A 25986-nucleotide genomic window follows, 5' to 3' on the forward strand; every position below is an offset into this window, starting at 1 on the left:
TAAATAATCATAATCTCAGAATAAAGAACAGTCTTCTAAATGCAATAAAGTTTACTTCATGACAAATGCACAATGTTCTTTTTAAAGGTTTGTTTTTGTCCTTTTGTTGCTGACTGGTGACAATGTTAGCCCAAACCAACACTGGCGTCTGGGCTGAGGTCTCTGTCAGAATCCTTCGGGCTGAGGTTTCTTTGTTTCCCCCTCTGAATCCACTTTCCACCCTTTCTCCACTCTGCTCTTTTCAGGGAGAGCTGGTCTCTCTGGACTTGTCACTCAGGCTCTCTTGCCCTCTGGCTTCTTGTTGGGTTCAGCCCAAGGGAGATACAGACAGGAGAACAGAGGGTGAAAGGAGAGAAGGTCAGGCTCTTTATTCCAGTGATCCATTTCTTTCCCTCCCCCTCCCCCAACCGCTGCTGCCTGGTGCAGGTTGGCAGTGGCCGTGTCCCTCTCCCGCTCTCTGTCGAAATCTAGCAGTGATGCTCTGTCCTTACCTCTCCTCTGGCCTCTTCAGATCAAGGTAAAGCAAATGGCACCTGCGCTTCTAGGGGCTGCCTCCCCATCCTTTGCTCATGCCCTTAATTGTGCTCACACTTTTGGAAATGGTCCCTTCATTTAACTGTCCTCAATGACTCCATTGGAGTGGCCATCTGTTTCCTGCTGGGACCTGATCAATACACTCTTCATTTAAAGAGGAACATGCTGAGGCCCAGAGAAGTGAAGTAGCTGGCCCGAAGTCGCAGTCATTTAGGATCAAGCCAGACCCCGTGGCCTTCCAGATTACAAGTGGAATGCTCCTTGGCCAGTGCTCAGCTGGCACCCTTCCTTGTCTGCCTCCTGCTCAGTCATGTTGATGGCAACTTCTGCAACCTCTGGTTGTAGCTCTTTTACGTTTGGAATTTAAATATCTTATCAGATAACAATTGAGGCAACCCCAAACACAGAGGAATACAGTTTTCACTGGAATGGATTAGAACAAGAAACTTGAGTTTTAACATCACAAAAGCTAAGCACAAAAAGACATGAAAGTGATGAACTTTCCACTGTGCAATGAATACTGATTACGAAAGGTGAGCAGGGGAGGGATGACATGAATGTGCCTGGCGCCAGGGCAGAAGCAGGTGGTGGGTGGGGAGAGGCTGCTCCCTGGGGGAAACCCCGAATCTGCGAGAGGAATGTGAACAGGTGGCAGAAGGATAAGGAAGTAGAGGGCCATAAGTGCCTGTTGCGCTGGGGAAAGGGGTCTGGACAGCAGTAGTGGTGAATAGATGGTCTGTCACACTGGAAGCTCGAACATTGCAAAACGTGTTGAAAGTGCGTTTTAGCCGGTGGAAGTTGCTGCACCACTGAGCGGGGCTGCTGCTGGAGCCCCAGCACTTTACTGGCCTCAGATTATTGGAGACATTTCTCTAAAACTGACCTATGTCAAAATGCTCTTCCACAAAGGTGGAATTTGCTGTAGCCACACTTTTATTTAGCAATACTGCTTTTAAATAAATACACATGCACATATTTAATACATGAACTTGGTTCTTAATTACATACTTGACTGAATTTCCCACTACTATTGTTTGATCACTTGTTATGAAAGTGCCCTATTGGCATTTTCTTTTTACTAGGGTTTTAAAATAAGCTACAAAGTTTTATTATCAAATTATTCTCTTTAAAGGAGTCAGGATTATGGAATTATTAACATTTGTGAGCACTCTATCTCTCCCAGCATTTACCTGCTTGTGCTCGTTCAGTCCTAACAATAAGCCTACCATCGCCCAACCACGAGGCCATCTCCTTGTCCGCTGCTGCACTCTCTGGCCCCTGGCCTTGGCAAACTCTGATCCCTGTCAGCCTCCCAGGCCAGATGCACGGGAAGTATTGCTCAAAGGAGTCAGTGTTACAGCTTCTCAGCATGAAAGACTGCAGCTTCTGGTGCAACCACCTTCCTTGACTGCTGAGTCTTTAATCAATCAGCAATTATTTGTCAAGCTTCTACTAAATGTTCAGCAAAGGTCTGTCCGGCCTCTGCACACAGGGACCTTTCTAGGTTGGCACAGGAAGTTGCATCAGTCAGAGACCTTGAACCAAACCGGCTGGGGGAAAAGAGTAAGGTCAATTTAGGACAGAGAAATTAAGGCTCAAAGCAAGGAAGGGGACAATGAGTAGGTACTAGAATAGGTTATATAAATAAGGAAATATAAAATTAGAAAATAATATGTACATTTTCCTCTAAATTCTCAAATGAGAAATCTTCACATTCAAAAGGAAATTTACTCTTAAAATTTCATATAAGATTTGTTCAATTAGTAGACTTAATATAGATGCATAATAGTCAGATGTCTTTACTGTAATCAAAGAGTTTATTGCATTTTTAATATTATTTAGCATTATTTTAGTTTGATAATCTTGACGACTTTAGCTACATATATTTAGATTATGGGCTTGACAGGTATATAAAAAGTATAATTTTAAGACAAAAAGTATAATAATTACACACTAATTATAATAATTAGTGTGTTCATTTTCATCATTAACACAAATTGCATGTGTCTGCACATATCTGGAAGCAGAAGGAAATTAATGGTCTAAGTCCAGCTTTCTGTCATTGCATCCTGCAAAACTGGGACAATGACTGACTACACCTCTTTAAATTTTAGAGTCTTCAAAACCACACACCTACTGATGATTTTCTTTGCTGTGCAGAAGCTTCTTAATTTAATTAAGTCATATTTATTTATTTGTGTTGTTGCTATATTTGCCTTTGGGGTCTTAGTCATAAATTCTCTGTGTAGGCCAATGTCCAGAAGAGTTTTAGCTTTGTATTTTTCTAGAATGTTTATGGTTTCATGTCTTACATTTAAGTCTGTAATCCATCTTGAATTAATTTTTGTATAGTGAGAGATAGGGGTCCTGCTTCATTCTTCTGCATGTGGCTATCCCATTTTCCCAGCGTCATTTACTGAATAGAGCTTCCTTTCGTCAGTGTATGTTGTTGTTTGCTTTGTTGACGATTAACTGGTTGTGGGTATATGGTTTTATTTCTGGGTGGTTTATTTTGTTTCATTGGTCTATGTCTCTACTTTTATACCTATACTATGCTGTTTTGGTTACTATAGCCTTGTAGTATAATTTGAAGTTGGGTAATATGATGCCTCCAGATTTGTTCTTTTTGCTTAAGATTGCTTTGGCTATTCAGGCTCTTTTTGGTTTCATAGGAAGTTTAGGATTATTTTTTCTAGATCTGTGAAATATGACACTGGTATTTTGATGGGAATTGAGTTGAAACTATAAATCACTTTGAGTAGTATGGACATTTTAAGAATGTTGATTCATTGATTCTGTCAATCCATGAGATAAGCATGGGATGTTTTTCCATTTGTTTGTGTCATCTGTGACACAAACTTTCATCAGTATTTTGTAGTTATTCTAGTAAAGATATTTTACTTCTTTGGTTAAGTATATTCCTAGGTATTTTTTTTTTGTAGCTACTATAAATGGTATTGAGTCCTTGATTTAACTCTCAGATTCACTGTCATCAGAATATAGAAATGCTACTGATTTCTGTATATTGATTTTATAACCTGAGACATTGCTGAATTTATTTCTCAAAATTCTAGGAGTCTTTTGGTGGAGTCTATACGATTTTCTAGATAATAGTATATCATCAGTGAACAGGGATAGTTTGATCTCCTCTGTCCTGATTGCTTTAGTTTTTCTTTCTTTCTCTTGCCTGATTGCTCTGGCTAGGACTTCTAGTACTGTGCTGAATAGAAGTGGTAACAGTGGGTACTCTTGTCTTGTCCTAGTTCTTAGGGGGACTGTTTTGAACTATTCCCCATTCAATATGATGCTGGCTGTAGTTTTCTCATATATGGCTTTTATGATTTTCCTTCTCTGCCTAGTTTGTTGAGGGTTTTATCATAAAAGGGTGGTGGTTTTTATCAAATGTTTTTTCTGCATCTATGGAGATGATCATATGTTCTTTGGGTTTGTTTCTGTAGTGAATAACATTTATTGATTTGCATATGTTAAACTATCCTTGCATCCATGGGATAAAATCCATTTGATCATGGTGGATAATCTTTTTGATGTGCTATTGAATTCAGTTTGCTAGTATTTTATTGAGGATTTCTGCATCTGTGTTCATTAGGGATATTCATTTATAGTTTTCTTTTTTTGTTATTATAGTACCCTTTCCCGACTTTGCTAGCAGGTTGATATTGGCTTCATCGAATGAAGTTAGAGAGGATTATCTCCTTTCCAATGTTATGGAATAGTTTCTGCATGACAGGTACCAGTTCTTCTTTATAGGTCTGGTAGAACCTGTCTGGTCCAGGACTTTTTTTGTTGGTAATTTTTTATTAACACTTCAATCTCACTACTCATTATTGGTCTGTTCAGGATTTCTATCTCTTCTGGATTCAGGCTTCAGAGGTTGTATGTTTCCAAGAATTTATCCATTTCCTCTAGATTTTCTAGTTTGTTTTGCATAGTATTTATTTTTGCAATATCAGTTATAATGTTTCCTTTTCCATTTCTGATTGAGGTTATTTGAGTCTTTACTCTTCCTATGAAACAAGAGCACAAGAGAGAAAGTAAAACAGTAAGGTTTCATCTAACATGTAGAACAGAACAGTATCTCACATATCAATACTAACAATCAATGTGAATAGTCTGAATGCCCCACTTGAAAGACACAGACTGGCTGAATAGATGAAAAAACACAATTCAACTGTTTGCTGTCTCCAAGAAACACATCTGAACCATAAGGACTCATGCAGACTCAAGGTAATGAGATGGAAAAAAATACTCCATGCAAATAGAAACCAAAATCTTGGTTGAATTTCTCCCTTTAGCATTATATAATGACTGTCTTCATCTTTTTTTTTTTTTTTTACCATTGTTGATTAAAGTCTTTTTTTATCTGCTATGAGAATGGGTGCTTGCTTTTGGTTTCTATTTGGGATCCATTGCCGGAGAGCTGGTGTACTTCATTGGGGGTATACTTTTAACTCTAATTTTTCATACTTCTGAAGTTCTTGCACTGATTCCTTCTCATCTGGAGCAGCTATCACTTTTTTAAAAAAATGTCTTTTGTTTAGATGGATTCCTCCCCCCACTCTTAAGAGTGTGTCTGTAGTATATGTTGAATAAGGACCTTTGGCTTTGCTTGTGGCTACTTTGATGGGGGTCTAGGTTCTAGATGGATACCTTGGTTATCTATTGTGTGATTACTAGTTATTTGTAGGCTGTAGTGGTTGTGTACTATGTACATGGGTAGATTCCCTATTTCTTGTTGACAAGGGATGGTGGAGGTCTTTGAAATCCGTTCTCTTTCCCCAGCCCTGTGGTCTTCTTAACAGTGTGAAGTATATTGGGATGTCCAGTTTCATCTCTGAGACAGTAGGTGGTGTTGGGGGTGATAGTCAACCACATTCTGTGTGCTTGAGTCAGTTTATTCTGTAATGCTGCAATCCCCGACCCCTGGGCTGCAGACTGGTACCAGTCCATGGTCTGTTAGAACCAGGCACCCTGCAGGAGGTGAGTGGCGGGTAAGCAAGAAAAGCTTCATCTGTATTACAGCCATTCCGCTCCCCTTCACTCTTGTCATTGCCTGAGCTCCGCCTCCTGTCAGATCAGCAGCAGCATTAGTTGTAGGAAAACAAGCTAGGGCTCCCACTGATTCTGCATTATGGTGAGTTGTATACTTATTTCATTATATATTACAGTGTAATAATAATAGAAATAAAGTGCACAATAAATGTAATGCACTTGAATCATCCCCAAATGATCCCCTCCCAAGTCTGTCAAAAAATTGTCTTCCATGAAACTCATACCTGGTGCCAAAAGGGTTGGGGACCACTGCTGTAATGGGCCATACAAGTTGTCCTTCTTGCCAGTAGGTGGTGCTTGCAGGAAAAAGCCAGCTGCACTGGGGTTTTTGGGAACTGTGACTGGCTCTAGTCATTCAGGAGAAGCACTTGACTCCCCAGGTGGTGGGTGGGGCCCTGGAGCTCCCAGGAAGCTCCTTGTTCTCCACCACAGCAGAGGTGGGTGGAGGAGTGAGGCTGGGTGGGGCTGGGTCACGAGCCTACGTTCAGTCTCCAGAAACAGCAGGCACCAGAACTGTCTGGCAGTGGTCAAGGGTCTGCTCCCAGACTGCTGGGGGAAGCCACCAGGGAGGGGCTGAGGTGGCCTCACAAAGCCAGAAAATCTGCTCATGGAGGAGGGGCCATCTGGGATTCACAGACTGTCAGGAGTGGGTTTCGCTCCTCTTCTTCTTCCCCTGCCCTGTGAATCTCCTTCCCAGCATCTGGCTGAAAGCAGCAGCCCAAACCAGCTGACCTCGCCAGCAAAGGTGCCGAGAGCTGGGAGCTTCCCTGCCCAAGTTCTTGTCCTAGATCCAAAGCGCAGCTTTCCTGTGGGGGTAGGGGTGCTCCATGAATGCACTGCAGCTGGGACCCACACTGAACTCTCCTTTTAGTTGCGCGCACATGGGCTCCCAAGATTAGTTCACAGATCTCCCCTCCGTGCCCTGAACAATATGACTGAGTCCTGGCAGTAGGAAATCCAGCCTGCATGCCTGTCTTCTGGTTCCCCAAATTCAACCCCTGACCATGCCAGGGTGATACATGCTGGTCTTGAGCTGCCCGGGGAGTGCTCAAGGAGCTTAATAGCCCTCTGCTTTGGGTTATGCCCTGCTCTGTTGAAGTAGCCAGGTGAGCAGCACTGGGAGGGCCAGCAGGCAGGGAGCTCACGATCTGGGCACCCTTTGTTCTGCTGCAGGGTCTTTAAGAGGAAAGGTATGAGCCCTGCTTTCTGTAGGAGCCTGGATGTGGTGGCCATCCCAACAGAGGGGAAGCGGCTGCTGCTGAGAGCCCTGCTCAGGCATCCCTTGTGGACCAGTGCCACTCAACTGCAGTGGGTGGGGCGGGGAGAGGGAAGGAAAGGGTCTGAATGGAGGAGAGATGGTACTCTGTTCCCCTTTGTCACTCTCCCTGAATGGCAGCCCACCCAGAATGTCCAGGCTCTGGGAGCAGGCAGATCCCCTGGGACCCACCAGCCCCCTGTGGCCACTGCAGTCTGGGCAGGAGCTGGGAGATGTTTGTTTGGGGACCAGTGACTTGAAAACTGAATGGCTGAAGCTCCTTGGGGAGGACACAGGCACACAGTGGGTGGACAAGGAGTATGACGCCCACTGCCTTGACTCAGGTCTGTGGTGACAGGGAGTGACCCCAAGGGGGCTGGCGGCCTGGTGCTCTGTTTTCAAGAAGCCCCCAGTCCACTGGCAGCAACAGCTTTTGGTCTCCTGAGGACAGAGGACATCTCCAGTGGCTCTGGAGCCTGCGGACTGCCATGGGGTGAGGGGAGGAGAAACAAAACCCCACTACCGTTTCCACATGGCTCTAAGTTTCTTGGGGGTTGATCTCTGCTGAAATCTTGCTCCTCCTTGTTCTGCTCTGCAATTTCTTCCTATGGAGTCTCCAGTAGGTTCTGGCACTTTTCCCTTGGAATTATACCCGAGCTATGTTTGTTTCCCACCTAAAACTTTCCTCCTTTCCGAGACGACCCGGTGAGCAATGTCTGTAGTCAGCCACCTTGCCCCACACTCCCAGTGTTTTATCTCATTGGAAATGGTTGTCTGTTTTGGCTGTGGAAATTTTTGGTGTTTGGAATAAAAGGACTGGAGAAATAGATTAGATGATTACTGAATCTACTCATGCAAAATTTAAAAATTTCCTTTTGAGATCAAATATCCAACAAGGAGATGCTCCCCGGAAATAGCAGTCTAGGTCAGAGATCCCCAACCTTTTTAAAATGGTTTGGCCTCTTGAAAATCCGTATTTTATCTCTGAGTGTAAATCCCAAGGATTTTATTTTGAGGATATTTTTTTCTTTTTGAGAATTCTTGGACCCACTCTTGAAATTACTGGTTCCATCGCAAGGTACTGAGGATCACTGTTTCATGTCATCCCTCATGTCAGCTTTCCAGCCCGAGGTGTTCGTCCCTCAAAGGCAGACTTTTGAGGCTGGTGTGCAGCTGCGTGTGGTGGAACTTGGCTCTGGAGCCAGGTTGTTTGTGAGAGGTAGCAATATTTTTTTGTCCCCATCCCATAGAGTTCCTTTTATTACCAGAGGCAAGTGGCACAGCCTCAAGGCTCAGCACACAGTATGAACAATTATAGGAACTGAATGAATGCTGCAATTTTATGACTGGTTCCATTTGCCACCAGATGGCTCTATTGTATCATCAAGAAATGCACACATGTGTAAAAGCCATGGTCTCATAAACCATAGGGAAAAAGCAAAGCAGCAGTTAGACCTTTGAAATATGTAGGAACACAGTCCAATTTTTATGGGGTTAATTAGAAGCAGCTACAGCAGCAGGAGTATTCATGGGAAAACAGGGCACACCCAGGGACACTATAGGGAGGTCATAATCCTAGCACATATGAGGTTTTCCTTTTTAAGTTTTCATATTACTTTGTAATTAGTAATTATCATGATAGCCAAAGAGTAGTTAGGAAGCACTCTAATCTCAGCAAGGCCTGTAACTGATATTTCCATACCAATTTTGCATACTCTTCAGCTTGCAGCTGAGAAAAAGTAACTTTAGAAAAAATTTGAAAGGCAAAGTCTATACATCTGCTGATTTGGGTCATATTAGCCATGCTTTGAGGAGGAATGATCTGACTGCAAAGCATGCGTTTGTCTTTGCTTTCATGATACTTGTGATAAGAACAAGAAGGTGAAGGTCAGAGGACACAGGGCTTCTCTGAGTTCCAATCACCCTGTTCCTCCTCATAGGTGATGTTAAAAACACAGGCATTCTAGGTGACATCTTCCATTAGGAATGCGATATTTTGATCCTAACCTCTTGAAGTAAGAATAAAAGTTGCAGAGCAACTCATTTCCAATATGAGTAATTTTATCTGAACTTTCTAAAACTGTTCATTGTCGCCATTTAATTTTTACTCTCCCTTTAGATTCTAAACTTTTAAATGAGACTATGGTTATAAGATTTTGCTGTTTTATCACTGTGTTAGGAAAAAAGGAGAACTTGTATGAGTTTATCAAGCTTATCCTTAGTCTATAAAATTGTTTGAGACACACTCAGGAAACTATGTCAAAAAGTAATACTTGATTATTGTTTTAAAGGGAAAGTCCCTGGACACTGGGCAGATGCCGTTTAACTTGGCCCACCTCAGGTCCTTGGAGATCTGCCTGGAGGAAGCAGAAGAAAAGGCTAGAGCTTTATCCGAACAGGTAATACCTGTCATGGGAACTGGAAACAAATGCTCCTCAGTGTTCAGTATGGCAAGTGTGAATCTAAACACACACACATGCACACACGCAAGCACACGTACACGCATGTGGGGTGCACACATGCCTGCAGACTGTTTTATCATTCTAGACATGACAGTGTGTACTTTCATCTGTGGGGACCTTTTTGGCCTTTAAAAGTTGTTTCACCTTTATATTTTACTTGATTTTCATTCACCACAGGCCATTGGTAGGGACAGCCTTCTTTAAGCAAGTGGCTTTCCTGAATAAGCAAAGCACCTTTCCATTGTGAGCAGATAGGCCCCAAGATTAAATAAAACCAAGGGAAACCACACTGGAGTAACTTTTTTTGAATTATTTGAGAAAAGTTTACTTGGAAGATAATTTTTTAAATATTGACTTTCCTCTTGGATCTTCGAAACTCATGGAAGCAAAGCCACAGCAGAACGTAGGTGGAGCCTGGCCTGCAGGCCGCACAGGTGCTCTGCGTGTGCCGCAGGTCCCTGACCTCAGAGGCAGTGGCTGTGGGTATCCGCGAAGCTCAGACCAGGGGCTGGGCCATTTCCCAATGAGATCGCACTGTACAAATAGCACAGGGCGCAGTGCAACTGTTCCTCATTATTGCTTCTCCTCCTGGGCAGAGGGCTTGGCCCAGAAGGCAAAGCTGCCTGGAGTCTGGGCCCCCCCATGGCACAGGGGCACCAGCACTCACTCTTGGTGACAGTCAGTGAAGGAAAAGGACAGACAAGGCCATTAAATGTTATAAAAGTATGTTAATTTCTCATGGACTGATACATTTGGATGAGAATATATTTTAGAAACTTTTAAAAACTAATGTTAATTTTTTTAATAATAAAGATAGTGTCTTTGTGCAGTAAAGTCTAATTGCATCAGAGTTTTATAGGAATTTTTGCAGAAACTAGGGAGAAAAGGTGCTGTGTTATGAGAAAAAGAAGTATAATTAACCTGTGATGTGGCCTTCATTTCTTTTTTTAGCTTACTAAAACAGCTGCAGCCCTTTGGCATGTTTGTTTGTTGTTTACTGACTAAATGTGATTGACACAAGGGGTCACCAGGGGACTTATGTCAATTAATTAAAGTGTGTTGCCCTTTTGGGAAAGTCTCCATCTCCCTCTCAAGCCATGGTAGTAGGCTGCAGGCTGGTTTTTTTTTTCTCTAAAACAAACAAAAACAGGGCTCAAACTGTGGCAAAATTATGAATTACAAAGACCATAATGATGAACTTGAGGTACCATTTCAAAGGATAAAGAAACTAAGAATTTCAGAGCCTCCAAACTAGTTAGTTTTGAACTAACTAGTCACCTCTGCTGACTTTAGGCTGCACTGAGATGTCTTTATTCTGTCATCGAATGGCTTAACGTGCTTTCCCAGTTAACTCAGCCAAGTCCCGTTCACTCACGAATAGGCCCATTCCTTGTATTCCTTATAAAATATTTTTGCCCAGTACAAATAGCCCCTAATATTTAAGATTCTTAACTGGATGATCCAATTATATAACACCAAATAATTAGATGTGTTTTTTTCAGTGTTTAGCAGATTAAATATATAAAACAGAAACTGCATTTCACTCGATGTCTTTGTACCTTCCATAGGTAAGATGCTGGTTAGATGTTTTGGGGAGAGAGACACAAAAGCCAGGGCTTCTCTACTCAAGTGGGTCACGGACAATAGAATCATTGGAAGAGGCAGGGAATGAAAATAGGCGTTTTTATGACTCCAAGATAAACTGCACTATAGTAGTAAGCTGCAGGGTCTGTGTGTGTTATTGTCCTATACTACAGTTCTTGAAGTTGCCAGATTTGCATAACCAAATCAATTGAATTGGAAGTTGGTCGTGGTTTGAGGACAAGGCGAGTATGATGTGCAAAAAGCACATTGTAGGGATTGTCAATTTTACATTTTTAATTAAGTGGGACATTGTATTAGATTTGGCTGTCTCCTTGGTTATTGTTGAGGCATGTTGGCCAACACAGACACTGTGTTCTCAAAGGATTTAATCCTGAGGTTTTTGCTTTCCTCATGTTTTGAGTCCAGTCTAATCCTTCAAAAGATAAAAACTGTAAGAACAGTGCCTTGTCCTCTATTTTAAAATTTAAATTGACATCTTGAAAAATGAGATGAGAGGACAGAGAAAGGGGAGCAATTGTTATTTCTTAAGAATGTTCTTGAGAATATTTCAGAATGGAACACCTGTCTCAAACAATCAAACTTTTGTCCACTGGGTGCCACTGTCTTCCTTACCAGGCTGTGCCACTAAGGGATTGCAGAAATACTGTGTTTGGTGTTAAAGACCATGATTACTCATGTGTGTGTGTGTGTGTGTGTGTGTGTGTGTGTGTGTGTGTATGTGTGTGTGTGTGTGAAGGAGTATGTTTGCCTGCTATACATATTAAGGCTTCTTTTAAATGTCATTAATTTAGGATTTATCACAAGGATGTTGGGAATGCTAGCTGGCCTTCACTGGTAACCCAAATTGTGTATATTAGCCATGCAGCTGAGCACTGGCCAGATGGGCTGGTCCACTGGGGTAGAATGAAGTGGAGAGGGCAGAAGAAAGGGCAACAACAAAGACTTGTGCTGGAACAAAGGAGTGGAAGCTTACAGTATTGTCAACCAGTGGATCTAGCTTTGCAAAAAGGGTTAATCCCACTGTTAGCCAAATCATTACCTCCTGGCTTTGCTTCTTAGAGAAGAACATGGAATTAATTCAGAATGGAAAGTATAGATGCCTGAAGTTGTTGCACCTGTTGGTCCTGAGCCTCAGTTTACTCAAACTGGATGTTTCTCAGGTCCCCGTTAGCAAGGTCTCCCCTAGGGTCCACTAGAAAAAAGAAAAAAATTAGAAATAGTGAAGAGTTAAGGAGATTGTGGCCACTCCCCTGGTGAGGGTGCACAGCAACCAGAATTCTTTTTTGGGCTTCACCCTAGCTAACAATTATTCTGTCTTTCTCTGAAGTCATGCCACTATTGTCAAAATAAAAGAAATATGAGATCAGGATAATTTGCAGTTAACTTTTATCCTGAGTGATAATAAATAACTCAAAACATTACCAAGTTTTGTTTAAGAAAATACTTGATTATATTTCCCGTAGGTGAAGATCAGTGGAAGGAAAGTCAAATGCCTGGAAATTGGGTAGTAGATAAAGAAAAAGGATGCATAAGAAAGGTAGGAAAAGTTCTTAGAATGTGAGAGAAAGAAGAAAAGTAAAAAGAAATCTGGAGATGGCCATGAAAGGCAGTTTTCCCATGTGTGCTGGCTTCTCTCATCAGTGCCGATGGGGGACAAAAATGGAGGCTCTGGTGGACTGCAGTTTGTGGCCATTCGCAAGTAAATAGACCCTGCAGAATTTGTGCTGAGACAGATTCTAAGAAAGTGTCAAGAAAACTCACAATTTCACAATGAAGCACGGTTCCAGATGCTCCCAGTGCAGAGTTCCTGAGAAAACACTCCTTTTGGTAGCAACTTTGGCCTCAAGTGTCCCCCATTCCTCAGGGTTCTGGTTCCTGGCTCCAGCCTGCTCCACTAATTGCCGGCTTTATGACCTTTGGCAATTCACTTCATCTCCCCTTCCACAGTTGTCTTATCTAGAAGGGGATAGACATGCTAGTTTCGGAGGGCTGTTGAGTAGATAAAATGAGATAGAGATCTGCCTCTTGGTAGGTGCTATGGTCTGAATGTTTGTGCTACCCTCAAATGCATATGTTGAAACCTAATCCCCAGTGTGATGGTATTTGCAGGTGATCCTTTGGGGGGGGGGTGGGATTGGTGTCCTTGCAAAAGAGGTGCAGGGGAGCTCCCTTGCCTCTTCTATCGAACCGGGAAGTGGGCCCTCACCCTTGCTTTGATCTTGGACTTTCCAGCCTCTAGAACTGTGAGAACTAAATTTCTATGCTTATAAGCTACCTAGTTTATGGTATTTTGTTATAGCAGCCCAAATGGATTAAGACAGTAGGTTCTCAGTAAATATCAATTTATCTCTACTCCGAGCAGTGGTCATAACAGAACTGTGTGATTCCCTTCATTTCTTGAGCCACATCAATTAATCACAGTCCCAACTGATCACAAAAGTCTCTCTCTCTCTCTCTCTCTCTCTCTCTCTTTCACCTATGGGTGTATGTATAAGAAATTCCTTTCCTTATCTTACCTCTCAAAACATTTGAAAGATGGCCCAAATCATAACAGAGCAGTCCTTCTCCAAGAAGAGATCTTATAGTCTCTTGATCAGGAATAGCACCCTGTCCCTGCCCCTCCACCCACTGCCCAAGCTCCCCTGTCCTCATTTGACTGGCTTTTCCACCATCTAGCTTTCTATTCTATTCTTTCTCAGCTTGTCATTTGGTAATGGGACTTTTGCTCTTTAACCTTGTTTTTTTGTTCCTGTTTCATCTCTTGGGGTTCTTTCTGCCTAGTTTTTAATTTTTCCCAAGCTGGGAACTAATGAACAGGACTGGTATCTGGTCATTTCAGAATTTTCTTTGGCAAGCTGAGGATTGGGCAGGGTGATCTGTGGTTATTCTCCCACCAAGGAGGTGAATCTAGGAACAACTACATAGTCAGAAAGAGTTTTGGATATCCTGGGATAATGTACCTAACAAAATATTACTTACATAGTGAGTGTGCCATAAACACTAGCTGGGAAAGAGATTTTATACTTTGATGCCAGGGCTGGGAGGCAGGAGGCTGGGTGGGAACTTGACCTTTTTTCTAGCCATTGTTTCTCCCAGGTAGGGATGAGGCAGGGACAAGCCATGGCAAGGGGCCCCTTGGTGGTCTTTTGGAGTATTTTTCCCCCTTTTGCTTCCATAAAGAGAAGTTTATTGGTTATACTCAAAATGCAGAGACATTCCAATGGAGAAGAACATGGTATTTTCATTTCCCAATATTTGGAAAAAGCATGTGTGAGCATTTTTCTTACTTCTTGGTAGTAGCTCATGTGCCAGTCGGGCACATGCAACATTTCCGAAGGCCCAGAATAAAACTAGTAATAGGGCATTCCTATATCCCCACTTGAGAGCTAACGTGACCAGTTAAGTCACATGCAAAGAAAATTCCTTTTCCTTTCTTTTTACCCCTGGGATCTCCCTGCCTGAGGGTCTCCCCCACCATGAAGAATAACAGAGGCAATCCTGGAGACAGAGCATGAAAAGGGAGTGGGAAGGAGGGTGTCCAAGTTTGCCCCCTACAGGAATGCATGCCTGAGACCAGACCCCCGCAATGCATTGTATGTCAGTGGTGGATAGAAAGTGGAGGAACTAACATTTATTAAGCACCTAGAGTGTTCTAGGTGCTGTGCTTAGATTTGCAGACATTTTATTGGATCCATACAATAACCCTACAAGAGGCACTGTTATTATATTCCCCATTTACTGTTGAGGACAATAAGACTCAAAAACATTGTCATTAGCCTCAGGTCATAGAGTCAATAAATGGTGAATCTAGTATTAGAACCCAAGCAATTTTAAAATCAAAAGCCCCTATAAACAGCATGTGGTCTTAGGCTAAAGCCACATAACAGAAAGTTCCTGCAATGCAGCACTGAACTAAAAGAATTTACCTTGGTTCTCAAACTGGCACTCAGGGGGCCTGTTAGGCAGATTGCTGGGTGCCACTCCCAGAGTTTCTGCAGTAGATCTGGGATAGGGTCAAGAATTTGCATTTCTAACAATTTCCCATTTAGTTTAAGCTGAGTGCCAGACACTAATTCAGACCTTCAGGCTGAGGTTCCTCTTCACCCTTGCCCTGTGCCCCCGCTGCACGGGAGTGACTGAATCACTCTTTGCTTTGGGGGCATAAAACAGACAACCCAAATAAGACAAAGTAGACAGTTTTCACTCACATAAAGTACGTCTAGACATGGACTTCCAGGACAGGGAGCTCCACCAGCCTTGGGGGCTGAGCTTCGTCTCTCTGCCACAAGCATGGCTTCCTTCCTCGGGGCCAGGTGCTGCTGCAGGTGCCGCGGCCTGCTCACCTCTCCAGCAAGGGCAAGTGCAAGACAAGAATGGGCGACTGCCAGCTGAGCAGCCCTTTAAGAGCTTTTCTGGAAACCTCAGTTAATGAATTCTTATATGTCACTGGCCAGCTCTATTTGTAAGAAGGCTGAGAAAGATAGGTATTTAGCTAGGCATGTCGCCACTCCTGAGACTGTGGAGATTCTCTTACTAAGAAGAGAAGAATGGATATTTGGTTGGCAAATGGCAATCTCTGACACACTTAGCCAACCCCTTGACCATATTATTGTTCAGTGTATTGTCTGGGTAACCTCAGTGTTCTTTTGTATGTGGTGGAGTTTTCCCAGAACTATTTGTTGAAGAGGCAATTCTTCACCATTGAATGATCTTGACATACTTGTCAAAAATCCACTGGCCGTAGATACATTGGTTTATTTCTGGACTCTTGATTCTATTCCATTGGTCTATAACTGTGACATTTAGCAGGTACTGCCACCTGGAAGTCCTAGCCATCAGATTTGTGCCTGGGAAGATATTTATGTTCTTAGGGTACTTCATATAAAAAGAGACAAATATGGGATATGCTTGCGTCAGCATCTCAAACTGAGACAATTGAAGTGAGGTTTTCTTCATTTGGTTTCTCAATTCTCCAAATCCCTGACATAATGACAATACCCTGTAAAGATACTTCAGCAACTGGATGCCTTTTTAAAGTAGAAAAGATGTGGGAAGTATGACAAAAAATATTGTTCTGAGAACCCTGTGCTCCAGTTTGCGGAAAAAAAAGCCAAGTCTCAAGTCAGCGGAAGACAGTGAGAGCCACACCCTGAGACACCCACGCTGTCAGAGTCTCCTGGAGTGTAAGAGATGGGGACAGATTACCTGTCATCTTTTTTTGAGACAGAGTCTCACTTTGTTGCCCAGGCTAGAGTGAGTGCCATGGCGACAGCCTAGCTCACAGCAACCTCAAACTCCTGGGCTCAAGCGATCCTCCTGCCTCAGCCTCCCGGGTAGCTGGGACTACAGGGATGGGCCACCATCCCCGGCTAAATTTTTTCTATATATATTTTTAGTTGGTCAATTAATTTCTTTTCTATTTTTAGTAGAGACGGGGTCTCGCTCAGGCTGGTTTTGAACTCCTGACCTCGAGCAATCCTCCCGCCTCGGCCTCTCAGAGAGCTAGGATTACAGGCGTGAGCCACCGTGCCCAGCCAACCTGTCGTCTTGATTTGAAGAAAGATGGCGTTATGTGGATGTTGTCCAAATGAACAGGAAAGTTAAAGGGAATCTGAGAGGAGGAGAAAAGGCAAAGGAAAGAATCATTACTTCTGGAAAAGACGGATCAATTCCGATTGGCACCTGGCACCTGCCCCCTGCAGGCCCAAACGGACCATCGCAAGGACCAGCTGGGAGCACTGGTGGCTTTGCAGCCTACTCAGAATCAAGAGCCAGCCAAGTTTAGTTTGTTTTTTTCTTTTTTGGATTTTGTTGGACAGCATTCAATCTTTCATTTACAAATACTCGTTTAGGGCCCACGATGTGCCAGGCACCGTGCCGCGAAGTGGGACTGCAGGCGTTAACAGGACTGGCGAGACCCCCAGCTCCGGCGCCGCGTTGCAGCGGGAGGACACAGGCAGCAAACGCAGAAAATAAATAGAGCTTCACACGTGCCAAGCGTCCTTTGCGGGGCCACGGTGAAAGGTGCCTGTGGGACTGCACAGGACCTTCGGTCTCACCGGGAAGCTGGCTCCCGGGAGTAACCAGTGGACTCTCATCCTTGAGAAGCTGGTGGTTGTGCGGATGTGTGTGAGTGTGTGAGTGTGTGAGTGTGTGTGTGTGTGTGTGTGTGTGTGTGTGTGTGTGTGTTCCACTCTTGTTTTTGACAGCAAACAAGGAACGCTAAGGCCAAGTTATTGTCCTAAGTTTGCTCAAGATTCTTGGGACTCAGGTTTTCTCTTCAAGATGGGGTGTCCAAAGACTTCTTTGGCCATAAGATAATAAGAATGCGCCACAAGCAATGAAATAGGACTTAAATATTCATAGCAGCTGGTAGGGAAGGAGGAAATAGTTCATAGTGACAGAAAAAGGAGGATTCTGATAATTAACTTTCTCTTAGAAGATTTAACCAATTGGCTATGTTTACCTTCAATTCTTCAGGCATATATGTGTGTTGTTATAAAGGTTGGATTAGAAACAAACAAAAAAACCCACCAAGAACTAGTATGTTATGTTTGATCTAATAACCAAGAAATTGTCAATCATTTTATGCCTAAGGCCCTAAAATAAACTCCCATTATTTTCCTCTTAGTATATCTTAGTGCTCAATTTATATGTTCTTTAAGGTTAGAAATAGGAGGAACAAAGATCTTAAGCAAATTTTTAGATACCAAATATGTGTATTGAGTGGCTAAAAATAATTAGATGCATACTGAGATTGTCCAAAAATGCCGTTCTTTTTCATTGTTTAAATGCAACAGTGGATCCCTTGATGTCAGGTTTTTTTGAAGTAGGTCATGTGCCCTGGTAGGAGTATTCATTTCTGCAAATGCTCAGAAATTATGCCTGACATGCCAATCTGAAATCATGAGTTTTTGTGAATGAGTTTTTGTTTTCTGAACTATTTTGAAGTCTACTTTAATGCTATAAAATCACAAGCAGTCTGTTTGACCTGAAATGGGCTCCTCACCACCATGAAACCTCCGCGAGGACCTTCATCAAAGACCTCAGCGGGCCACTGTCCCGGTGGATTTCACAGCAGACGAGTTCCCTCTTTTTAAAAAAATCAACAGCCTCCATTTAAGCAGATGTTAATCATCACCCTGTTACTGGGTTCGGGGCATAAATTAGGAGGCTCAGCGAATGTGAGGGAAAAAAATAAGCTGGTGAAGAGATGTGTTGTTTTGAATAGAGTGAGGCACAGTGACAAATCAGCTTCTGTTGTTACTGTTGGTGCAGCCGGGGTGTGTGGACTGCTGGGCTGTTACATAACTAAATACTTCCTTTTGCTTGTAAATGTCAAGATCAAACAGAGGTCAGTTTTAAATAGCTGACCGGGTGCTAATAAATGTGACTTTCTTGTCTTAGCAAAAGCAAAGGCCTTGTCCCTTAAGAATCATGGCTCTGTTGATAACAGGAGGTGTCTTTTTTGTATTGGCTTAACCTGCATTTACCCTGGGATGGTAAACTAACTTTCACTTCGCTTAATGTCTACATGTAAGTTATAAAGTTAGGTATTTGCTTTCGTTCAATTATTCATTTATTCATTCAATAAATATTTACTGTTAGCTAGCCATTCTGTTAGATACTCCCGTCTATTTCTCATGAATTTCTCCAAGCGGTCCTGGAAAATTGCATATGCTGTTTTGCAAATAATGGAAGCTCCTTTGTGGGCTTGGAGTCCTTTGTCTGCTTCTTTTATGCGTGCTCCCTCGGTGGTTTGGGTTTCAGGAACACAAGCTGCTGAGGAGGATCCAGGCTTCATCAGCAGTCCAGATCTTCCCTGGCCCAGACCCGACTGTCTGACTGCCTACCGAGAAGCTCCACCAAGATTCTCACAGTCAACTCAAGCTGCACTGCTCCAGAATTCCACTCGTCTGCATCCTGCCCCAAGCCTGTTCCTTCTCTCACATCCCTTAGGAGAGTGATGGGTGCCAGCAGTCACCCTGTGCTGCTTTCATTCTTTCCTTTTCCTCACCCCCCAAGTCCAGTCAATTGCTGAGCACTGTGTACAAGGACTCCCAAGTAGTTCTTACATCCATCTTCTTTTCTCCGTCTGCATCATCATTGCCTTTGGCCAGGTCACCGCCTCCAGCAGCCTCTGCCGACTCGCCTTCGCTGTGGCCCTTGTCTAAGGATTCCCCAGCACTGTGAGCAGAGTGAAGACTCTCCAACACAGACCCCACAGTCCCCTCAGCTTTAAACCCTAAATTGGCCCCTTTCACCATCCACATTAACTCGCTGCTCCTTACCAGATCTTACAATGCCATTTATGACCCGACCACCTACTTGTTTCTCCAGCGTCACTTACGTCCCTCCACGCACACCACTACCATACCACTTTCAGTTCCTTGCATGTATCATGCTCTTACCTTTGTCACCTAAAAAGAAACAAAGGGCTTGCTCCTTAGAGTCGAATTGTAATTAGCACACCCTTACCCCTGCATCTGCCTATACCTTCCCCACTCCGCTCCCACTACTTCATCTCACTCCCTTTCTCATTATCCAAAAAACCCCAAGAAACTCCTCCTTTTCAGAACTTCAGTTAGATGCCACTTCCTCCAAAATGCATTTCTTATCCTTCAAGTTTGGGTCAGACATCTTTCCTAGGTGCTTTCATAATCTCTCTTCCACTTCTCACCTGCCACAAGTAATAATTGTCTGTCTGTCTGTCTGTCTCCCACTACACCGTTTGTCCTGGGGAAGCAGCTCAGACAATAACTCCCCTGAAGTCCCAGACCAAGTTAAGGTCATCCCCTGTCTCTCTGATTCAAAGCCCATGCTCTCTCCACTGTGACGCTTGGAGGTGGCCTGTAGGCAATGGAGAACATTGAAGGGTTAGCATGAGGTGTGCTCAGATTTGTGTTCAGGAGAGAAAGCTCTGAGGTTACTGAGGACAGGTGTGAGAGACAAGAGCCAGACATACCAATGTGTAGGCGCCTGAGAAAATCCAGTTTAGAAATGATAAAGCCCAAAATCATTGGTGGAGAGAAAATAGAGCAAGAAATATTTATGAGTTGGATTTGGTGATCAATTAAGTTTAAGAACTGAGGGAAAAGTAGGATTCCAGATTGATCACAAGTTTCAGATGACTGTGTGACCTGTGGTCACTCAACTGTCTTTTATCCGAATCATTAGATGTTAAAGATGATTTAGTTTCTAGGGAAGTTTCCATACAGGCTCAATTTATCATGTATGCTGTGGACTTTTTGTCAAAGTTTTGGATGATATTAGGTTTCCTTATTTAGATCTTCTGAATCTTATAGTCCTATGATATTACTTCAGACCCTTAAACCCTTTTCCTAGAAATAGGTTTTCCTTCTACCCATTTTTCAGTCCCTGGGGTTTCAGGGAGAAAATGTGGATGACAATGCACTTTGTGTATTAAAATCTCATTCATTAGCCTTAGGAACAGCTTAATGTATAAAGTTGGAGTTACACAAATGCAAGTCTAGTGCAGAGGTTTTCAAAATGTGGTCCAGGAATTCCTAGCGGCGGTAGCTGGCATCCTTCAGGTAATCATCAGAGTTAAAACTACTTGCATAATTATGCTAATATGTTATCGACCTTTTCTAGTATCAATCTTTCATGAATAGACAAGAATTTTCCAGATTATACATGACAGACTGAATGCAGCAGCAGATGTGAGAATTCAGCTGTCCTCTATTAAGCTGAACATTAAGGAGATTTCCAAATTGTAAACAAGACCACTCTTTTTACTAAGCTTTCTTTTTGCTTTATTTGTTTTAAAGATGAGTTATTTTTAATGAAATATGTTATGTTAGAATATACTGATTTATTATTATTTTTAAACAGATTAATAGAAATACTTTTAAAATTTCTAAGTTTTAATTTCTAATATAGTAAATATCAGTAGATATAACCCACGTGAACAAAAGCTCTTTAAAGTCCTCCATAATGTTTAAGGGTGTAAAAAGGTCCTGAATAAATAGTTTGCGAACTGCTGATTTAGTGACTCTCTAGTGTGTGATTTAAGGAGAACATGAATCATGATGGAAACCACCATTCCATAAAATGGATAGTAAATTAAAATAAGTTTGGTTGATAAACAAAATAGCAAATGCTAAACAGAATCCCTAAAGAGGGTCACCCTGTCATTGAAAAGAAAATACCCTTCAATTAGTATTAGGAAATCAATGAAATGAAGTTTCCTTATTCATACTTGCACAAGGCCATGAATGAAAGGATTGTTCTCGTCCTGAGACTCCTCTCTTTCATCCCCCCCCCCAGAATGTGTGGGTCTAAGTTCCCTGGAGCGGGGTTGTCCTTTCCCCGCACTGAGTCTCTCCACTGCCTGTCCTCAGCTTCTCCAGCTTGTATTCACAACCCCAACCCACTCACATGTGCCCTGTGTGGGCACTGCATTTCTAATTCTAACAGGATCATTTTAAATTAATCGCACACCCAGGCAGAAATATGCCCTTTTCAGAACTGTGTAAAGAAGGAGAAGGTGAGGAAGGGCGGCTCTCCGATTCTGCCTAAGATGGAGACCAGGATCTTGGGTTCAACAGTCAGTTCGATCTACTCGGTCAAGGAAAACTGCCTCCAGGGAGCGCTCCTTAACTTGGTGTGCGCCAGGAAGGCGTTTGTTGGGGCGACTGAAGGCACAGACTGCAGCATGTAAATGCACATAGAGAAACTCCCGGAGCATGTGCAGTGGGTTATGAAACCAACTTCTACTTCTTCCTCTCCCAGGAACTGATGAAAACCCTTACCTAGTAGAACTAAAAGAGCAATTCTCATCTGCTCTGGATTTTAATTTCAGGTCCTGGGACTTCAGTGGGTTCTTCTGTTCTATCCTACTCAAGACCTCTACTTCTTACTTCAGAGTCCCTCGTGACCTGTGTCTGTGCCCATGTCCCGTGTCAGGAAAAACGGCTCTGAGGCTTCACTGACCTTGGCTGCCCTCAAACGTGTTTCCCCAAACAGTTCCCTCGAGCACGCCAGGGCCGTGGCGTCATCCTGAGGCCCTGAGTGTGTGGGCCCTTCTCCCCCATCTCTTACTCCTGTGTCCTTTCCGTGAGTGTTTTATGCTTTCTTTGGAACCCACCCATACTCTAAAGAAGCAGTCAGTTGAATTGTGATTCCATTCTCGTGGGAACATTAACTTCCTGTTTTAAAATTCAATCTGGGAACTGTTGCCTTCCTCATTCCATCAAAGGGGGCGCTATCTCCTAACTTCAGGGGAGTTTTCCTGAAGTTGCTAATTTTTGTTCCCCAAACCCTAAACCCATCAAAGAGACTAAAATAGGGACTTCAGAGAAAGGGGGACCCCTGAGAGAAACTAAAAGACAGCAGAATGCGCTTCCCCCACCCGAGGAGTGGAGAGGCAGCTCTGTGACCCACCAGCGCGGAGCCTGTTCCCCGCCAGTGTTCTGAGAGCGCGCCAGGCTCAGAGGGACTGGCTGCGTCCCAGGAGCGGCCCCCAGTCCCCTGCAGTGCAGCCGCAGTGCCAGCTCACCTGTAGGACCTCTGTTTGGGGACAAGGGGTTTCTGAGCAATGACCGGGGTGGGATCAAAGAGGCTTCCCAGTGTCCTGAGGATGTAGAAGGCTCCCAGGTGCGTGAGCAGCTCTGGGGAGAGGAGATCCTCAAGAATGATTGTCTGCTGCCAGGTGGGGACTTTGAATTGAAATAAATAGGATTTGCAGATAATAAAAAATGTGATATGTTTGGCACACTTAAGTTTGTGGACTGAGAGTTGTCTGCATTATACCTGGCAACAGTAGCTCTATTTTTGTTAAATACTTTATGTCCAACAATAAGTTGACTTTAATTTCTCAGAACCTGATATTATTGCTTTTTGATTTTTACATTCAACTGTTGACCTTTACATCCAAGTCGGTGATTGGTTGCCTCACCCTTTCCAAGTCTCTTCATTTCTCTCTGGTATTCTTATCTATTCATAAGGCCTAGAAAACTTTTTGGGAGGTTAAAGAAATCTCAGGTATCCCTATGCCTGCACCCCTAACTTTATATTTCAATTATTGATTGACCTTTTGGCAAATATTTTTATTTTCACTTAGAGTTTAAATAATCCTTTATTAGTCTGGGTTTCCCCCACCCAAATAATTTGGGGGTGTTATGGGTTGAATTTTATGTCCCCCCAAATTCATGTTAAAGTTCTAGCTTTCAGTACCTCAGAACATGACTTCATTTTTAAAAAGGGTCATTGCAGTTGTAATTAGTTAAGACGAGGTCATACTGGAGTAGGGGCCCACCCTAGTCCAGTATGACTGGTGTCCTTATAAAGAGTGGAAATTTGGACACAGACACTCACACAGGGAGAAAGCCATGTGAAGACGAAGGCAGGGACCAGGCCGATGCTTCTACAAGCCAAGGAATGCCCAAGCTTGCCAGCGAGGCACCAGAAGCGAGGAGAGGGGCATGGCCTAGATTCTTCTTCATGACCCTCTAAGGGAACCAACCCTGCAGACACCTTAGTCTTGGACTTGTAGCCTCTAGAACTGGCAGACAATACGTTTCTATTGTTTACGCCTGTGGTCCCCAACCCCTGGGCCACGGCCCGGTACTGGCCAGTGGCCTGTTAGGAACCAGGCAGTGCGTCACCACCTGAGCTCCGCCTCCCCTCCCCGTCTGTGGAAAAGCTGTCTTCCATGAAACCGGCCCCTGGTCACAAAAAGGCTGAGGACCGCTGGTTTAGGGCATTCACTTGGTGCATTCTCTTATGCCGGCCTAGTGCACTAACACAGGTAGATAACTGCGCCTCTAGTGCTGGGCCCTTGGAGGTCTATTTTAAGATGTGTATAAACCTAGAAATGGCTGGAAATAACTTGTTAAAGGCAAAAATACTAATAAACATAAAAATCTGTTTTGTCTAGGTTGGGGTTAGAATGAGGAATTTGTTGTTTGTTTTAGCTGTAAAACTGAAATGAGACCAAACCAGTTCTGTGAGTTAAATGTATCTTTAGACAAAGGTGTTCCTGCCCATTCCATAGGTGGAAGACATAGTTTTTTTAAGTGCTTGCCTTTGTTGTTTGTTGCCAGGAAATTGCATAGTTTGTGGTGCTAATCCAAGTCAGCTTGCAAAGCATTTAGCACAAGGGAAGCTTTGTTTTCAAATTAAGTCCCTCCTCTCTCTGTAGCATGAGCTCCACAAGGTTTGGCAAGCCTTAATTTGTTTTTGTGTGGTTTTTGAGTGACACTGGAAATCTATTCTGCAATATTAATTGCTGAGTATACATGTGTGGGTAATGGAGGAGAAAATCTAGGAGAATAGACAATGAGAGAAGACAAACAAAAATTTACGTTAATTAATAGGATGGTTTTAATACTTGTACTCGGTGATGGATTGGGTAGATGGCGAGGAAAGAGTGTTTTATCTTTGTGGCTTAAACATAAAGTTGGGTAGTAATGTTTACTGAAAGAGGGAAGTTTGGGGAAGGAATAAATTATGAGGAGTTCATTGCAAATATGTTAATTCTGAGATGCCCAGTATCCACTGAAGTGAACATCAAGTAGATTGTTGGATATATACATGAGTCTGAAGTTGAGTGGTTGTATGTTCAAAAACTGGGAGTCATCAACATGTGATTAGTGTTAAATCATGGTACCTAGTTACTTAGAGAAAGAGTATAAAGAAGGCAGAGAGGAGGACCTAGGATCAAACCTCCAGATCTTAATATTTAGAAGATCAGAAGAGGAGGAAAATTCGGCCAAGAAAACTTAGAATCAAGAAGAAATCGAGGCAATTGTGTCCTAGAAGCAAAAAGAGGAGAGTGTTTCAAGAGGCGTGGGATGCTCAAATGTGTAATATTTTACTGGGAGGATAAGATGGATAAGATGACCAGCAAATTTTCCATTGCATTTGGTTAAATGGAAATCAGAGGTAACTTTGACAAGATCAGTTTCAGTAGAGTTGTGGAGGGCAGAAGCCAGATTGAAAGAGAGATTGGGAAAGGAATACCATTTAGGACTACCGGGCACCCTGTTCCTAACTAACTCTTGTGAAAATTTTTCCATAATGAGAGAGAGACACAGAGATAGAGATAGAGATAGAGATAGAGATAGAGATAGAGATAGAGATAGAGACAGAGGTAGAGGTAGAGGTAGAGATAGAGATAGAGGTAGAGATAGAGACAGAGACAGAGACAGAGGTAGAGGTAGAGATAGAGACAGAGATAGAGGTAGAGACAGAGATAGAGATAGAGGTAGAGACAGAGGTAGAGATAGAGGTAGAGACAGAGGTAGAGATAGAGGTAGAGGTAGAGAGAGACATGGGGGCAGGGCGTGGGGAACAAGCACAGGGCCAGTGGCAGAGTGAAAGATTTCTACAAATCTGAGACTCAGAATCTAGGAATGCCTTTACTTCCTACTAGTTCAATGAACCAATTTCTCTTTCTTTCTTTCTTTCTTTCTTTCTTTCTTTCTTTCTTTCTTTCTTTCTTTCTTTCTTTCTTTTTCTTTTTCTTTCTTTCTTTCATCTTTTTAGAGATGGAGCCTCATTTTGTCACCCACACTGGAGTGCAGTGGATGATTATAGCTCACTGCAGCCTTGTACTACTGGGCTCAAGCGATCCTCCTGCCTCAGCCTCCTGTGTAGCTGGGACTATAGGTGCATGCCAACATGCCCGGCTAATTTTTTTATTTCAGCATATTATGGGGATACAAATGTTTAGGTTATGTATGTTGTCTTGCCTCCCCTCCCCACCCCCGAGTCAGAGCTTCAAGTGTGTCTGTCCCCCAGACGGTGTGCATCACACTCATTATGTATGTATATACCCATCCCCTCGTGAAACCAATTTGCGGGGGAGTACATGTGGTTCTTATTTTTCCATTCTTGGGATACTTCACTTAGTAGAATGGGTTCCAGCTCTATCCAGGAAAATACAAGAAGTGTTAAATCACCATTGTTTCTTATAGCTGAGTAGTACTCCATGGTATACATTTTTTTGTAGAAACAGGGTATGTCTATGTTGTATATGCTGGTCTTGAACTTCTGGCCTCAGCCTCCCAAACTACTGGGATTATAGGCATGAGC

The 25986-nt window shown here is 43.0% G+C and overlaps 1 protein-coding gene across 2 annotated transcripts in view; it reads left to right on the top strand.

Annotated features, from left to right (window-relative positions):
- Positions 1–25986, top strand: part of CCDC192 (coiled-coil domain containing 192) — a 203096-nt gene that overhangs the window by 25347 nt on the left and 151763 nt on the right. Inside the window, exon 3 of one of the 2 annotated variants that reach the window (XM_012740352.2) lies at positions 9151–9258. The exons of the other annotated variant lie outside the window; for it this stretch is intronic. Within the exon in view, the coding sequence (XP_012595806.1) occupies positions 9151–9258 (108 nt within the window). The remainder of the gene's footprint in view (positions 1–9150; positions 9259–25986) is intronic. 2 annotated transcript variants of the gene reach the window in all.

This window comes from Microcebus murinus, chromosome 11 (genome assembly GCF_040939455.1).
Source record: "Microcebus murinus isolate Inina chromosome 11, M.murinus_Inina_mat1.0, whole genome shotgun sequence".
In the NCBI taxonomy this organism is placed as follows: domain Eukaryota; kingdom Metazoa; phylum Chordata; class Mammalia; order Primates; family Cheirogaleidae; genus Microcebus; species Microcebus murinus.